Source organism: Muntiacus reevesi, chromosome 2 (assembly GCF_963930625.1).
Source record: "Muntiacus reevesi chromosome 2, mMunRee1.1, whole genome shotgun sequence".
Taxonomy (NCBI): domain Eukaryota; kingdom Metazoa; phylum Chordata; class Mammalia; order Artiodactyla; family Cervidae; genus Muntiacus; species Muntiacus reevesi.
Genome location: NC_089250.1, coordinates 262,078,183 through 262,096,872, shown reverse-complemented (window position 1 = coordinate 262,096,872; position 18,690 = coordinate 262,078,183). Strand labels below are relative to the sequence as shown.

General features: G+C 40.8%; 1 protein-coding gene across 1 annotated transcript in view; it reads left to right on the top strand.

Annotated features, from left to right (window-relative positions):
• The first annotated feature begins 3,136 nt into the window (after window positions 1–3,136).
• Window positions 3,137–18,690, top strand: part of LOC136157502 (cytochrome P450 2B4-like) — a 28,783-nt gene continuing 13,229 nt past the window's right edge. The window contains exons 1-4 of the mRNA XM_065919366.1: window positions 3,137–3,301; window positions 17,190–17,352; window positions 17,442–17,591; window positions 18,315–18,475. Of these exons, the coding sequence (XP_065775438.1) occupies window positions 3,137–3,301; window positions 17,190–17,352; window positions 17,442–17,591; window positions 18,315–18,475 (639 nt within the window). The remainder of the gene's footprint in view (window positions 3,302–17,189; window positions 17,353–17,441; window positions 17,592–18,314; window positions 18,476–18,690) is intronic.

The following is an 18,690-nucleotide window of genomic DNA, read 5'->3' as shown; positions in this document are numbered from 1 at the left end:
TCCTTGCTATACTTTGGAACTCTGCATTCAAATGGGTATACTTTACCTTTTCTCCTTTGCCTTTAGCTTCTCTTTTGCCTTTCTTTCAAAGCTTTCTGCTTTGCCCTTGCACTCATCTCACACCCTACAAAGTCATGCTCCAAGCCAGGCCTCAACAATACGTGAACTGTGAACTTCCAGATGCTCAAGCTGGATTTAGAAAAGGAAGAGGAACCAGAGATCAAATTGCCAACATCTGTTGGATCATTTAAAAAGCAAGAGAATACCAGAAAAACATCTACTCCTACTTTACTGACTATGCCAACCCTTTGACTGTCCAGATGACAACAAACTGTAGAAAACTCAAGAGATGGAAATACCAGACCACCTTACCTGCTTACTGAGAAATCAGTATGAAGGTCAAAAAGCAACATTAGAACTGGACATGGAACAACAGACTGGTTCCAAACTGGGAAAGGAATATGTCAAGGCTGTATATTATCACCCTGCTTATTTAACTTATATAATGCAGAGTCAGTTTAGTTCAATTCAGTCACTCAATCGTGTCCGACTCTTTGCGACCCCATGAATCGCAGCACGCCAGGCCTCCCTGTCCATCACCAACTCCCGGAGTTTACTCAAATCCATGTCAATCAAGTCGGTGATGCCATCCAACCATCTCATTCTCTGTCATCCCCATCTCCTCCTGCCCCCAATCCCTCCCAGCATCAGGGTGTTTCCCAATGAGTCAACTCTTCACATGAGGTGGCCAAAGTACTGGAGTTTCCGCTTCAGCATCAGTCCTTCCAATGAACACCAAGGACTGATCTCCTTCAGGATGGACTGGTTGGATCTCCTTGCAGCCCACGGGACTCTCAAGAGTCTTCTCCAACACCACAAATCAAAAGCATCAATTTTTCGGTGCTCAGCTTTCTTCATAGTCCAACTGTCACATCCATACATGACCACTGGAAAAACCATAGCCTTGACTAGATGAACCTTTGTTGGCAATGTAATGTCTTTGCTTTTTAATATGCTGTCTAGGCTGGTCATAACTTTCCTTCCAAGGAGTAACCGTCTTTTAATTTCATGGCTGTAATCATCATCTGCAGAGGTTTTGGAGCCCCCCAAAATAGTCCGACACTGTTTCCACTGTTTCCCCATCTATTTCCCATGAAGTGATGGAACCATATGCCATGACCTTAGTTTTCTGAATGTTGAGCTTTAAGCAAACTTTTTCACTCTCCTCTTTCACTTTCATCAAGAGGCTTTTTAGTTCCTCTTCACTTTCTGCCATAAGGGTGGTGTCATCTGCATATCTGAGGTTATTGATATTTCTCCCAGCAATCTTGATTCCAGCTTGTGCTTCTTCCAGCCCAGCATTTCTCATAATGATTTCTGCACATAAGTAAACAAGCAGGGTGACAACATACAGCCTTGATGTACTCCTTTTCCTATTTGGAACCAATCTGTTGTTCCATGTCCAGTTCTAACTGTTGCTTCCTGACCGTCATGCAAAATGCTGGGCTGGATGAAGCACAAGCTGGAATCAAGATTGCCAAGAGAAATACCAATAACCTCAGATATGCAGATAACACCACCCTTATGGCAGAAAGAAAAGAGGAACTAAAGAGCCTCTTGATGAAAGTGAATGAGAAGAGTGAAAAAAACTGGCTTAAAATTCAACATTCAGAAAACTAACATCATGCCATCTGGTTCCATCACTTCATGGCAAATAGATGGGGAAACAATGAAAACAGTGAGAGACTTTATTTTGGGGGGCTCCAAAATCACTGAAGATGGTGACTGCAGCCATGAAATTAAAAGACACTTGCTCCTTGGAAGGAAAGTTATGACTAACCTAGATAGCATATTAAAAAGCAAAGACTTTTACTTTGCCAACAAATGTCCATCTACTCAAAGCTATGGTTTTTCCAGTAGTCATGAATGGATGTGAGAGTTGGACTATAAGGAAAGCTGAGCACTGAAGAATTGATGCTTTTGAACTGTGGTGTTGGAGAAGACTCTTGAGAGTCCCTTAGGGAGCAAGGAGATCCAACCAGTCCATCCTAAAGGAAGTCAGTCCTAAATATTCATTGGAAGGACTAATGCTGAATCTGAAGCTCCAATACTTTGGCCACCTGATACGAAGAACCTGCTCATTGGGAAAGACCCTGATGTTGGGAAAGATTGAAGGCAGGAGGAGAAGGGGGTAACAGAGGATAAGATGGTTGGATGGCATCACTGACTCAATGGATGTGTGTTTGAATAAGCTCTGGGAGTTGGTGATGGACAGGGAGGCCTGGCATGCTGCAGTCCATGGGGGCTAAGAGCCGGACATGACTGAGCTACTGAACTGAATTCTCCTTCCCCTCAATGCCTGTTGCTTGAGGGAAAACATACTGTCTTGTTCTACACTCTACTCTCAATACCTGGAGCAGTATGTAGCAGGTGACAGGTGTCTAAAATAATTGCCGAAGGAACTTCCTTGTTGGTCCAGTGATTAACTCCAAACTTCCACTGCAGGGGGCATGGGTTCCTACCCTAGTTGGGGAAGATTCCACATGTCACATGATGAGGCAAAATAAAATGGTAAGATAAAATAAAACAAAACACCTGCTGTGAAATGAATGAATGAATCATCTCAGACCACATGGAGTTAGGTCTCCCATCAGATCCTGCCTCCTCCTCCACACCACACTCTCCACAGATGTACAGACAAACCCAAAGCCCCAGCGGGCATGCCCATTTCTGCTGGCCAGCTAAACTCAGTCTCTCGTGATGCAATGCCACTCCCTGATAAAACTCTCTGAGAGCTGCCCTTGTGGTGCCAACACTCTAAACAGAGCCCCACAAGTTCCTGGAGCTGACATCACTCCTTTTCCTTGGGGGACATGCTCTCTATTCAAGGAAGTCGCCCACCAAAACAGCTCCAACCCACAAGGGCTTATTCGAAGCTGCTTGGGATCCACAGATGATAAACATCATGGCCTCTGCAGCACCTGGTCCTATGGGCTCCCTGTTTTCTCTGGAGAGTTAGCAGGAGCTCTGCCAAGGGAGGATCCTGGCACACCTTCCCCACCCATGGGGCAAAATAACAAACAACAGAGTAAGCTACCTTTAAGAGGGCCAGCGGGATCAAAGGCAGGCCCAGACCATGGCTCTCTCCACCATCCTGCTACTCATTATCTTCATTGGCCTCCTGCTCTTCTGGGGCCACCCTGCCTCCGGGGGCCGCCTCCCCCCTGGCCCCTGGCCTCTGCCTTTCCTGGGGAATGTCTTGCAAATGGACCAGAAGGGCCTCTTCAAGTCTTTCCAGGCGGTGAGATGGGAAGGACAAAGGGGGTGGAATCATTAAAGAAGGGATTGGCTACCCACTCCAGTATTCTTGTCTGGAGTTTTCCATGGACAGAGGAACCTGGCTGGCTATACTCCATGAGATCTCAAAGAGTTGGACACAACAGAGTGACTAACACTTTCATTTTATATATAGTAGTGTATATATGTTAATCCAAATTCCCCAATTTATCACACTCCCTTTCCCTACTGGGTAACTGTAAGTTTGCTTTCTAGATCTTTGACTCAACTTCTCTTTTGTAAACAAGTCTGTTTGTACCATTATTTTAAAGATTCAATGTATATGTGACACCATATATTTGTCTTTCTGTGTCTGATTTACTTTGCTCAGGATGACAGTTTCAAGGTCCATCTATGTTGCTGAAAATGGCATTACTTCATTGATTTTTAAGGCTGAGTAATATACCATTGTATATATGTACCACTTCTTTTTTACCCACTCCTTTATCTATGGGCATTTAGGTTGCCTCCATGTCCTGGCTATTGTAGACAGTGCTGCAGTAAACACTGGGGGGTATGTATCTTTTCAACTTATGATTTTCTTTGGATATAAGCTCAAGAGTGGGATTCCTGGGTCATAAGGCAACTATCTTCTTAGTTTTCAGAAGAACATCCATACTGTTCCCCATACTGGCTAAACCAATTTACATTCTTACCAACAGTGTAGGAGGGTTCCTTTGGAGAGAGACATTCGAATAGATGTGAGACTTTGAGCTGTGGGTTGGGAGGGAGAGATTTTATAGCTTGGATGTGGGGAGTCTCTATAATTCTTTTTTTTTTTTAATTTATTTATTTTAATTGGAGGCTAGTTATTTTACAATCTTGTAGTCGTTTTTGCCATACATTGACATGAATCAGCCATGGGTATACATAAGTTCTCCATAATGAACCCCCTCCCACCTCCCTCCCAATCCCATCCCTCTGGGTCATCCCAGTGTACCAGCTCTGAGCACCCTGTCTCATGCATCAAACCTGGACTGGCGATCTGTTTCACATATGATAATACACACGTTTCAATGCTGTTCTCCCGGATCATACCACCCTCGCCTTCTCCCATGAAGTCCAAAAGGCTGTTCTATACATCTGTCTCTTTTGCTGTCTTGCATATAGGGTTATCATTACCATCTTTCTAAATTCCATATATATGCATTAGTAACTGTATTGGTGTTTTTCTTTCTGACTTACTTCACTCTGTATAATAGGCTCCAGTTTCATCCACCTCATTAGAACTGACTCAAATGCATTCTTTTTAATAGCTGAGTAATATTCCATTGTGTATACATACCACAGCTTCCTTATCCATTCGTCTGCTGATGGACATCTAGGTTGCTTCCATGTCCTGGCTATTATAAACAGTGCTGTGATGAACATTGGGGTACACGTATCTCTTTCAATTCTGGTTTCCTCAGTGTGTATGCCCAGCAGTGGGATTGCTGGGTCATATGGCAGTTCTATTTCCAGTTTTTTAAGGAATCTCCACACTGTTCTCCATAGTGGCTGTACTAGTTTGCATTCCCACCAACAATGAAAGAGGGTTCCCTTTTCTGCACATCCTCTCCAGCATTTACTCTTTGTAGATTTCTGGATAGCAGTCATTCTGACCCGTGTGAGATGGTACCTCATTGTAGTTTTGATTTGCATTTCTCTGATAATGAGTGATGTTGAGCATCTTTTCATGTGTTTATTAACCATCTGTATGTCTTCTTTGGAGAAATGCCTGTTTAGTTCTTTGGCCCATTTTTTGTTTGGGTGGCTTATTTTTGTGGAATTGAGCTGCACGAGCTGCTTGTATATTTTTGAGATTAACTCTTTGTAAGTTGCTTTGTTTGCTATTATTTTCTCCCATTCTGAAGGCTGTCTTTTCACCTTGCTTATAGTTTCCTTCGTTGTGTGAAAGCTTTTAAGTTTAATTAGGTCCCATTTGTTTATTTTTGCTTTTATTTCCATTACTCTGGGAGGTAGGTCATAGAGGATCCTGCTGTGATTTAAGTCGGAGAGTGTTTTGCCTATGTTTTCCTCTAGGGGTTTTATAGTTTCTGGTGTTAGGTTTAGATCTTGAATCCATTTTGAGTTTATTTTTGTGTATGGTGTTAGAAAGTGTTCTAGTTTCATTCTTTTACAAGTGGTTGACCAGTTTTCCCAGCACCACTTGTTAAAGAGATTGTCTTTTCTCTATTGTATATTATTGCTTCCTTTGTCAAAAATAAGGTGTCCATATGTGTGTGGATTTATCTCTGGGCTTTCTATTTTGTTCCTTTGATCTATATTTCTGTCTTTGTGCCGGTACCATACAATCTTGGTGACTGTAGCTTTGTAGTGTAGCCTGAAGTCAGGCAGGTTGATTCCTCCAGTTCCATTCTTCCTTCTCAAGATTGCTTTGGCTATTCGAGGTTTTTTGTATTTCCATACAAATTGTGAAATTATTTGTTCTAGTTCTCTGAAAAATACCATTGGTAGCTTGATAGGGATTGGATTGAATCTATAGATTGCTTTGGATAGTGTACTTATTTTCCCTATATTGATTCTTCCAATGCATGAACATGGTATATTTCTCCATCCATTTGTGTTCTCTTTGATTTCTTTCATCAGTGTTTTATAGTTTTCTATATATAGATCTATATTATATCTATATGCATATATATAGGTCTATATATATATATATTTCTATATATAGGTCTTTTGTTTCTTTAGGTAGATATATTCCTAAGTTTTATTCTTTTCATTGCTATGGTGAAATGAATTGTTTCCTTAATTTCTCTTTGTTTTCTCATTTTTAGTGTATAGGAATGCAAGGGATTGGTGTGTTAATTTTATATCCTGCAACTTTACTGTATGCTTTAGTAATTTTCTGGTGGAGTCTTTAGGGTTTTCAGTGTAGAGGATCATGTCGTCTGCAAACAGTGAGAGTTTTACTTCTTCTTTTCCAATCTGGATTCCTTTTATTTCTTTTTCTTCTCTGATTGCTGTGGCCAAAACTTCCAAAACTATGTTGAATAGTAGTGGTGAGTGTGGGCACCCTTTTCTTGTTCCTGACTTTAGCGGTAATGGTTTCCCTTTTTCACCATTGAGGATAATGTTTGCTGTGGGTTTGTCATATATAGGTTTTATTATGTTGAGGTATGTTCCTTCTATTCCTGCTTTCTGGAGGTTTTTTTTTTTTTAATCATAAATTGATGTTGAATTTTATCAAAGGCTTTTTCTGCATCTATTGAGATAATCATATGGGTTTTACCTTTCAATTTGTTAATGTGGTGTATTACATTGATTGATTTGCAGACATTAAAGAATCCTTGCATCCCTGGGATAAAGCCCACTTGGTCATGATGTATGATCTTTTAAATATGTTGTTGGATTCCGTTAAAATTTTGTTAAGGATTTTTGCATCTATGTTCGTCAGTGATATTGCCTGTAGTTTTCCTTTTTTGTGGCATCTTTGTCTGGTTTTGGTATTAGGGTGATCGTGGGCTCATAGAATGGTTTGGAAGGTTACCTTCCTCTGCAATTTTCTGGAAGAGTTTGAGTAAGATAGATGTTAGCTCTTATCTAAATTTTTGGTAGAATTCAGCTGTGAAGCCTTCTAGTCCTCGGCTTTTGTTTGCTGGAAGATTTCTGATTACAGTTTCAATTTCCTTGCTTGTGATGGGTCTCTTAAGATTTTCTATTTCTTCCTGGTTCAGTTTTGGAAAGTTATACTTTTCTAAGAATTTGTCTATTTCTTCCAAATTGTCCATTTTATGGACATATAGTTGCTGATAGCAGTCTCTTAAAATCCTTTGTATTTCTGTGTTGTCTGTTGTGATTTCTCCATTTTCATTTCTAATTTTGTTGATTTGATTCTCTTCCCTTTGTTTCTTGATGAGTCTGGCTAATGGTTTGTCAATTTTATTTATCTTCTCAAAGAATCAGCTTTTAACTTTGTTGATTTTTGTGATGGTCTCTTTAGTTTCTTTTGCATTTATTTCTGCCCTAACTTTTAAGATTTCTTTCCTTTTATTAACCCTGGGGTTCTTCATTTCTTCCTTTTCTAGTTGCTTTAGGTGTAGAGTTAGGTTATTTATTTGACTTTGTTCTTGTTTCTTGAGGTAAACCTGTAATGGTATGAACCTTCCCCTTAGCACTTCTTTTACAGTGTCCCATAGGTTTGGGATTATTGTGTTTTCATTTTCATTCATTTCCAAGCATGTTTTGATTTCTTTTTCAATTTCTTCTGTGATTTGTTGGTTATTCAGAAGCGTGTTTTTAGCCTCCATATGTTGTAATTTTTAATAGCTTTTTTTCCCATAATTGACATCTAATCTTACTGCACTGTGGTCAGAAAAGATTCTTGGAATGATTTCATTTTTTTAAATTTACCAAGGCTAGATTTACATCCCAGGATGTGATCTATCCTGGAGACGGTTCCGTGTACACTTGAGAAAAAGGTGAAATTCATTGTTTGGGGGTGAAATGTCCTATAGATATCAATTAGGTCTAACTGGTCCATTGTATCATTTAAAATTTGTGTTTCCTTGTTAACTTTCTGCTTAGTTGAGCTATCCATAGGTGTGAGTGGGTATTAAAGTCTCCCACTATTATTGTGTTATTGTTAATTTCCCCTTTCTTGTTAGCCTTTGCCTTACATATTGTGGTGCTCCTATGTTGGGTGCATATATATTTATAGTTGTTATATCTTCTTCTTGGATTGAACCTTTGATCATTATGTAATGTTCTTTGTCTCTTTTCACAGCCTTTGTTTTGAAGTCTATTTTTATCAGATATGAGTATTACTACTCCTGCTTTCTTTTGGTCTCCACTTGTGTGGAATGTCTTTCTCCATCCCTTCACTTTCGGTCTGTATGTGTCCCTTGTTTTGAGGTGGGTGTTGTATAGACAGCATATATAGGGGTCTTGTTTTTGTATCCATTCAGCCAGTCTTTGTCTTTGGGTTGGGGCATTCAACCCATTTACATTTAAGGTAATTATTGATAAGTATGATCCCATTGCCATTTACTTTGTTGTTTTGGGTTCAAGTTTATACACCCTTTCTGTGTTTCCTGTCTGGAGAAGATCCTTTAGCATTTGTTGAAGAGCTGGTTTGGTGGTGCTGAATTCTCTGAGCTTTTGTTTGTCTGTAAAGCTTTTGATTTCTCCTTCATATTTGAATGAGATCCTTGCTGGGTTCAGTAATCTGGGCCGTAGGTTTTTCTCTTTCATCACTTTAAGTATGTCCTGCCATTCCCTTCTGGCCTGAAGTGTTTCTATTGAAAGATCAGCTGTTATCCTTATGGGAATCTCCTTGTGTGTTATTTGTTGTTTTTCCCTCGCTGCTTTTAATATTTGTTCTTTGTGTTTGATCTTTGTTAATTTGATTAATATGTGTCTTGGGTTTCTCCTTGGGTTTATCCTGTTTGGGACTCTCTGGGTTTCTTGGACTTGGGTGACTATTTCCTTCCCCATTTTAGGGAAGTTTTCAACTATTATCTCCTCAAGTATTTTCTCATGGCCTTTCTATTTGTCTTCTTCTTTTGGGACTCCTATGATTCTAATATTGGGACATTTAACATTGTCCCAGAGGTCCCTGAGGTTGTCCTCATTTCTTTTGATTCTTTTTTCTTTTTTCCTCTCTGCTTCATTTATTCCTACCATTCTATCTTCTACCTCACCTATCCTATCTTCTGCCTCCATTATTTTACTGTTGGTTCCCTCCAGAGTGTTTTTTATCTCACTTATTGCATTATTCATTATTGATTGACTATTTTTTATTTCTTCTAGGTCCTTGTTAAACATTTCTTGCATCTTTTCAATCCTTGTCTCCAGGCTATTTATCTGTAACTCCATTTTGTTTTCAAGATTTTGGATCATTTTTACTATCATTATTCTGAATTCTTTTTCAGGTAGACTCCCTATCTCCTCCTCTTTTGTTTAGTTTGGTGGGCATTTATCATGTTCCTTTACCTGCTGAGTATTTCTCTGCCTTTTCATCTTGTTTAGATTGCTGAGTTTGGGGTGGCCTTTCTGTATTCTGGCAGTTTGTGGTTCCTCTTTATTGTGGATCTTCCTCCCCATGGGTGGGGTAGGATGAGTGGCTTGTCAAGGTTTCCTGGTTAGGGAAGCTTGTGTTGGTGTTCTGGTGGGTGGAGCTGGATTTCTTCTCTCTGGTGTGCAATGAAGTGTCCAGTAGTGAGTTTTGAGATGTCTGTGGGTTTGGTATGACTTTGGGCAGCCTGTATATTGAAGCTCAGAGCTATGTTCCTGTGTTGCTGGAGAATTTGCAGGGTATATCTTGCTCTGGAATTTGTTGGCTCTTGGATGGTGCTTGGTTCAGTGTAGGTATGGAGACTTTTGGATGAGCTCTTATCAGTTAATGTTCCCTGAGTCAGGAGTTCTCTGGTGTTCTCAGGTTTTGGGCTTAAGCCTCCTGCCTCTGGTTTTCAGTCTTATTCTTACAGTAGCCTCAAGACTTCTCCATCCATACAGCACCAATGATAAAACATCTAGGTTAATGGTGAAAAGATTCTCCACAGTGAGGGACACCCAGAGAGGTTCACAGACTTATATGGAGAAGGGTAGAGGGAGAAGGGAGATAGAGGTGACCAGGAGGAGAAGAGGAGAATCAAAAGGGGAGAGAGCATTGAAAAGATGCAAGAAATGTTTAATAAAGATCTAGAAGAAATAAAAAAGAGTCAATTGAAAATGAATAATGCAATGAATGAGATCAAAAACACTCTGGAGGGAACCAAGAGTAGAATAACGGAGACAGAAGATAGAATAAGTGAGGTAGAAGATAAAATGGTGGAAATAAATGAAGCAGAGAGGAAAAAAGAAAAAAGGATCAAAAGAAATGAGGACAACCTCAGGGACCTCTGGGACAATGTGAAACGCCCCAACATTCGAATCATAGGAGTTCCAGAAGAAGAAGACAAAAAGAAAGGCCATGAGAAAATACTCGAGGAGATAATAGCTGAAAACTTCCCTAAAATGGGGAAGGAAATAGCCACCCAAGTCCAAGAAACCCAGAGAGTCCCAAACAGGATAAACCCAAGGCGAAACACCCCAAGACACATATTAATCAAATTAACAAAGATCAAACACAAAGAACAAATACTAAAAGCAGCAAGGGAGAAACAACAAATAACACACAAAGGGATTCCTATAAGGATAACAGCTGATCTATCAATAGAAACCCTCCAGGCCAGAAGGGAATGGCAGGACATACTGAAAGTAATGAAAGAGAATAACCTACAACCTAGATTACTGTACCCAGCAAGGATCTCATTCAGATATGAAGGAGAATTCAAAAGCTTTACAGACAAGCAAAAGCTGAGAGAATTCAGCACCACCAAACCAGCTCTTCAACAAATGCTAAAGGATCTTCTCTAGACAGGAAATGCAGAAAGGTTGTATAAACGTGAACCCAAAACAACAAAGTAAATGACAACGGGACCACACCTATCAATAATTACCTTAAATGTAAATGGGTTGAATGCCCCAACCAAAAGACAAAGATTGGCTGAATGGATACAAAAACAAGACCCCTATATATGCTGTCTACAAGAGACCCACCTCAAAACAAGGGACACATACAGACTCAAAGTGAAGGGCTGGAAAAAAATATTTCACGCAAACGGAGACCAAAAGAAAGCAGGAGTCGCAATACTCATATCAGATAAAATAGACTTTCAAATAAAGGATGTGAAAAGAGACAAAGAAGGTCACTACATAATGATCAAAGGATCAATCCAAGAAGAAGATATAACAATTATAAATATATATGCACCCAACATAGGAGCACCGCAATATGTACGGCAAACACTAACGAGTATGAAAGAGGAAATTAATAGTAACACAATAATAGTGGGAGACTTTAATACCCCACTCACAACCATGGATAGATCAACTAAACAGAAAATCAACAAGGAAACACAAACCTTAAATGATACAATGGACCAGCTAGACCTAATTGATATCTATAGGACATTTCACCCCAAAACAATCAACTTCACCTTTTTCTCAAGTGCACACGGAACCTTCTCCAGAATAGATCACATCCTGGGCCATAAATCTGGTCTTGGAAAATTCAAAAAAATTGAAATCATTCCAGTCATCTTTTCTGACCACAGTGCAGTAAGATTAGATCTCAATTACAGGAAAAAAATTGTTAAAAATTCCAACATATGGAGGCTAAATAACACGCTTCTGAATAACCAACAAATCATAGAAGAAATCAAAAAAGAAATCAAAGTATGTATAGAAATAAATGAAAATGAAAACACAACAACCCAAAACCTATGGGACACTGTAAAAGCAGTGCTAAGGGGAAGGTTCATAGCATTACAGGCACACATCAAGAAACAAGAAAAAAGCCAAATAAATAACCTAACTCTACACCTAAAACAATTAGAGAAGGAAGAAATGAAGAACCCCAGGGTTAGCAGAAGGAAAGAAATCTTAAAAATTAGGGCAGAAATAAATGCAAAAGAAACTAAAGAGACCATAGCAAAAATCAACAAAGCTAAAAGCTGGTTTTTTGAAAAAATAAACAAAATTGACAAACCATTAGCAAGACTCATTAAGAAACAAAGAGAGAAGAACCAAATTAACAAAATAAGAAATGAAAAGGGTGAGATCACAACAGACAACACTGAAATACAAAGGATCATAAGAGACTACTACCAGCAGCTCTATGCCAATAAAATGGACAACTTGGATGAAATGGACAAATTCTTAGAAAAGTATAACTTTCCAAAACTGAACCAGGAAGAAATAGAAGATCTTAACAGAGCCATCACAAGCAAGGAAATCGAAACTGTAATCAGAAATCTTCCAGCAAACAAAAGCCCAGGACCAGATGGCTTCACAGCTGAATTCTACCAAAAATTTAGAGAAGAGCTAACACCTATCTTACTCAAACTCTTCCAGAAAATTGCAGAAGAAGGTAAACTTCCAAACTCATTCTATGAGGCCACCATCACCCTAATTCCAAAACCAGACAAAGATGCCACAAAAAAAGAAAACTACAGGCCAATATCACTGATGAACATAGATGCAAAAATCCTTAACAAAATTCTAGCAAACAGAATCCAACAACATATTAAAAAAATCATACACCATGACCAAGTGGGCTTTATCCCAGGAATGCAAGGATTCTTTAATATCCGCAAATCGATCAACATAATACACCACATTAACAAATTGAAAGATAAAAAACATATGATTATCTCAATAGATGCAGAGAAAGCCTTTGACAAAATTCAACACTCATTTATGATTAAAACTCTCCAGAAAGCAGGAATAGAAGGAACATACCTCAACATAATAAAAGCTATATATGACAAACCCACAGCAAGCATCACCCTCAATGGTGAAAAATTGAAAGCATTTCCTCTGAAATCAGGAACAAGACAAGGATGCCCACTCTCACCACTACTATTCAACATAGTGTTGGAAGTTTTGGCCACAGCAATCAGAGCAGAAAAAGACATAAAAGGAATCCAGATAGGAAAAGAAGAAGTGAAACTCTCGCTGTTTGCAGATGACATGATCCTCTACATAGAAAACCCTAAAGACTCTACCAGAAAATTACTAGAGCTAATTAATGAATATAGTAAAGTTGCAGGATATAAAATTAACACACAGAAATCCCTTGCATTCCTATACACTAACAATGAAAAAACAGAAAGAGAAATTAAGGAAACAATACCATTCACCATTGCAACAAAAAGAATAAAATACTTAGGAGTATATCTACCTAAAGAAACAAAAGACCTATACATAGAAAACTATAAAACACTGATGAAAGAAATCAAAGAGGACACAAACAGTTGGAGAAACATACCGTGCTCATGGATTGGAAGAATCAATATTGTCAAAATGGCTATTCTACCCAAAGCAATCTATAGATTCAATGCAATCCCTATCAAGCTACCAACGGTATTTTTCACAGAATTAGAACAAATAATTTCACAATTTGTATGGAAATACAAAAAACCTCGAATAGCCAAAGTAATCTTGAGAAAGAAGAATGGAACTGGAGGAATCAACCTGCCTGACTTCAGACTCTACTACAAAGCCACAGTCATCAAGACAGTATGGTACTGGCACAAAGACAGAAATATAGATCAATGGAACAGAATAGAAAGCCCAGAGATAAATCCACGAACCTATGGACAGCTTATCTTTGACAAAGGAGGCAAGGATATACAATGGAAAAAAGACAATCTCTTTAACAAGTGGTGCTGGGAAAACTGGTTAACCACTTGTAAAAGAATGAAACTAGAACACTTCCTAACACCATACACAAAAATAAACTCAAAATGGATTAAAGATCTAAATGTAAGACCAGAAACTATAAAACTCCTAGAGGAGAACATAGGCAAAACACTCTCCGACATAAATCACAGCAAGATCTTCTATGACCCACCTCCCAGAATATTGGAAATAAAAGCAAAAATAAACAAATGGGACTTAATGAAAATTAAAAGCTTTTGCACAACAAAGGAAACTATAAGTAAGGTGAAAAGACAGCCCTCAGATTGGGAGAAAATAATAACAAATGAGGAAACAGACAAAGGATTAATCTCAAAAATATACAAGCAACTCCTGAAGCTCAATTCCAGAAAAATAAACGACCCAATCAAAAAATGGGCCAAAGAACTAAACAGACATTTCTCCAAAGAAGACATACAGATGGCTAACAAACACATGAAAAGATGCTCAACATCACTCATCATCAGAGAAATGCAAATCAAAACCACAATGAGGTACCATTACACGCCAGTCAGGATGGCTGCTATCCAAAAGTCTACAAGCAATAAATGCTGGAGAGGGTGTGGAGAAAAGGGAACCCTCTTACACTGTTGGTGGGAATGCAAACTAGTACAGCCACTATGGAAAACAGTGTGGAGATTTCTTAAAAAACTGGAAATAGAACTGCCATATGACCCAGCAATACCACTTCTGGGCATACACACTGAGGAATCCAGATCTGAAAGAGACACGTGCACCCCAATGTTCATCGCAGCACTGTTTATAATAGCCAGGACATGGAAGCAACCTAGATGCCCATCAGCAGATGAATGGATAAGGAAGCTGTGGTACATATACACCATGGAATATTACTCAGCCGTTAAAAAGAATTCATTTGAATCAGTTCTAATGAGATGGATGAAACTGGAGCCCATTATACAGAGTGAAGTAAGTCAGAAAGATAAAGAACATTACAGTATACTAACACATATATACGGAATTTAGATAGATGGTGGCGATAACCCTATATGCAAAACAGAAAAAGAGACACAGAAATACAGAACAGACTTTTGAACTCTGGGGGAGAACGTGAGGGTGGGATGTTTTGAAAGAACAGCATGTATATTATCTATGGTGAAACGGACCACCAGCCCAGGTGGGATACATGAGTCAGGTGCTCGGGCCTGGTGCACTGGGAGGACCCTGAGGAGTCGGGTGGGGAGGGAGGTGGGAGGGGGGATCGGGATGGGGAATACATGTAACTATATGGCTGATTCATGTCAATGTATGACAAAACCCACTGAAATGTTGTAAAGTGATTGGCCTCCAACTAATAAAATAATATTAAAAAAAAAAAAAAAAAAAAAAAAAGGGGAGAGAGCAATCTAGCCAGTAATCAATTCCCTATGTGCTCTCCACAGTCTGGAACCCTCAGAGAGGTTCATGGAGTTACATAGAGAAGAGAAGAGGGAGAAAGGAGATAGAGGTGACCAGAAGGAGAAGAAGGGGAATCAAAAGGAAAGAGACAGATCTAGGCAGTAATCAGTTCCCTAAATGTTCTCCACAGCCCGGAAAACACAAAGAGATTCACAGAGAAGGGGAAGGGAGGAGATAGAGGTGACCTGGGGGAGAAAAAGGAGAGTCAAAAGGGGAAGAGAGTAATCAAGCCATTAATCACACTCCTAAGTAAAAATGGGTACTGAAGATTGGATTCTTAAAGGTACAAAATTGATAACAAATACCAAAAAGCAAAGATTAAAAATCCAGAGTAGAGGTTAGACTCTCAAAAATACAATATTAAAAAAAAAATCACAAAATTTATTAAAAAAATATATATGAAGTTTGCTTCAAAAATAGGGTCCTTTTTTTTTTTGCAAGGTAATAATAGGTTATAAAAATGAAAGTTAAAGGAGTAATAGAGGACTTAACATTTTTTTTAATTTAAAAAAAATTTTAAATTATAATAGTAAAAATATACCTAGGAATTTCTCTGGGGTTGTTGTGGACAATGTGGGGTTATTTCAGTTTCAGATAGTTCTTTGTTTCAGCTTATACTTCTCAAGATCTATAGGCCCCTTCCAGTAGTCGGTGCTAACTACAGGGCTTTAATCTGTTGTACCTGTCACTTCCAAAGTGGTTCTCTCTGTTTATTTTGACTTCTTCTGCTTGCAGGTCTCTTCAGTGTCTTATTTCTGCCCTGACACAACGGGGCAAAGGTGGTCACTTATTTAGGCTCACTTGTTCAGTTGTGCTGTGGGGAGGGAGGAATACTGCAAGCAAATATCACTGGCGTGTGTGGGGAGTGCTAGCAGTGTCTCAGCCACACTGGGTTTGCCCCTGCTCATGGCGTGTGTGCTTTCCCAGTCTACACTGCTCAGGCTCCAGGTTGCTCTGCAGGGGAACTGTCTAAAGTGGGCCCTGGGTTGTGTGCATTTCCCAGGTCTAAGCCACTCAGGTTCAGGTTCTCAGGTACTCCACAAAGGCACAGACTCGGTTGGGCCTGCGTTTTGTGCTCTTCCCCGGTCCAAGCAGCTCAGGGACCAGGGGCTTGGTGAGCGCACTCTCCCCAGGTAGTGGCTGTCTCTTATTGCCTCCCCCATCCCAGCCACTCAGTTTCCTGGGTACGCAGCAGGCGCGCCATCTCAGGTGTACTGTGTGTCTCTTCTGGGAAGCTGATCTCTGGCTGTGACCCTCCTGGTGGATGTCGAACGTCCAGAATCCAAACTGCTCGCAGTTTGGTAGAGGAGGATGCCCCTCTGGGGCCGAGATTGACCCTTTCCAGCTCTGGCTGCCGGGCTTTTTGTGGGATAGTTCTCTCTCTCTCTCTCTCTTCCCCCCCCCCCCCCCCCCCCGGCTATCCCAGTTTGGGTTGCTATCTCACATTAGCTCTCTCAGATTGCCCTTGGGGCTTTTAGGCACAGTCCTTACCCTAAGCAAAGCAGCCCACGCCTCCCTGTTCAGCCCCTGCTTGCTGGAGGTGGATGCTAGTGTCTAGGCTCCTTCTCTGCTGGGAGTTGCTGTTAGGCACATAATCTGTGGGTTTTATTTATTTATTTATTTTTCCTCCTGGTTATGTTGCCCTCTGAGATGCCAAAACTCCCCACAGACCCGCCGGTGAGAGGGTTTCCTGGTGTTTGGAAGCTTCTCCTCTTTTAAGACTCACTTCCCAGGATGGGTCTCTGTCCCTAACTCTTTTGTCTCCCTTTTTATCTTTTATATTTTGTCCTACCCCCTTTCGAAGACAATGGGCTGGCTTTCTAGGTGCCTGATGTCCTCTGCCAGCATTCAGAAGTTGTTTTGTGGAATTTGCTCAGCGTTCAAATGGTCTTTTGAAGAATTTGTCAGGGAGAAAGTGGTCTCCTTGTCCTATTCCTCTGCCAACTTAGGACCATGCCCTCTGTAATTCTTGAAAGCAAAGCTGGGAGAGCTCAGGGTAAAGTCAACAGAGGCAGATGCTTGGAGTCAGGTGATATATATGAGGTACAGAGGAGACCACAGAGTTCCAGTCTTTGCTCTTCCCTGATGGGGCTGCAGCCTGCAGGGTAGGCTAACTGGGAGGTGTGATCCAGGCGTGAGGTGGCGATCCTTCTCTTGAGTCAGAGAGTGAGACCTGGACTTTGCCCCTACAGCTACGGGAGAAATATGGAGATGTCTTTACTGTCTACTTGGGGTCTCGGCCTGCTGTCATCCTGTGGGGGTACGAGGCGATGAGGGAGGCCCTGGTGGATCAGGCCGAGGCATTCTCTGGCCGAGGGCACATCGCCATCCTTGACCCTGTCTTCCAGGGAACAGGTGAGTGGGGGATGAGGGTGAGGATTAGGGAGAGGAGGAAGGACTATCCCATGTGTCTTCTGAACCTTCCTTCCATGCCCCACCATCAGGTGTCGTCTTTGCCAATGGAAAGTCATGGAAGATTCTACGGCGATTCTCTGTGACCACCATGAAGGACTTTGGGATGGGGAAGCGGACTATTGAGGAACGAATCAAGAAGGAGGCTCAGTGTCTGGTGGAGGAGCTTCAGAAATCCCAGGGTGAGTGCAGGCTGGGTGGAGGTGGGGATGAGATGGGGTGAGAGAGAGGGGGAGAGGGCATATGTCTGATAAAGAGAGATTCAGAGACAAAGAGAGAGAGAGGCAGAAACAGGTTCAGAAAAAGAGAGGAGAAGGAGATCGAGACAGAAAAGGAGAAAGAGAATGAGGAAAAACAGAGAGAGACAGAGACTAGCAAAGAGAGAGGGAGAGGCAGAGAAAGTGGACAGAAGCACAGAGAGCATAGACAGAGAGAAACACAGCAAAAGCAAGACAGATATGGAGAAGGTGACACAATAAATCTAGGAAGAGAAACTGCAAGGAAAAGCAAAAGAAAAAAGTAAAGGGAGTAGGGAGTTATTAAAGTTAGGGGACACAGAATGTCAGTGAGGTTAAGGAGAGGGGCTACAAAGATATGGCAAGTGAACAGAGAAGAAGGAGTGAGTCTGAAAGAAAGAGTGAATGAAAAGACCAGAGAAAGTCCAGAAAAAGTCAGCCCAAGACACAGACCAAGAAAAGCAACAAGAGACCCAGAGATGGAGACTTTCAGAAAGAAAATCGTAGATACCCAATGAAAGCCCAGTCAGCCAAGAGAAAGACAAAGAAACTAATCAAAGAAGCTAGCATGAGATGGCACCAACTAGGATGAGATGGCACCAGTCAGGTCAGAGCCAACAAGAAGGACTGTGCAGGGGACCCCTCCCCCTGACAGACCTCTCTCCTCAGGGGCCTACCTGGATCCTCATTTCCTCTTTAATTCCATCAGCGCCAACATAATCTGCTCCATTGTCTTTGGTGAGCGTTTTAATTACCAAGACCCTAGACTATTACGGTTGCTACATTTACTTAATGAAATCTTCATCATTCTCTGCTCCTTCTATACCCAGGTGAGTCATCAACTGCATAGTGGCCCAGCAATCAGGGTGGTGGACCCCATGAAAAGATCAGATACTTTCTGATCCTGAACACTAAACATGGAAGGTTTAGTGGCCCTTCCAGGTGAGGCCATCCGTCAGTTCGGGGATCAGGATCAGGCCTTGGACAAGGACAGGCTTCCAGAGAAGGAACCTCAGTAGATGTGAGAGTGACTGGAGCTGGGTGC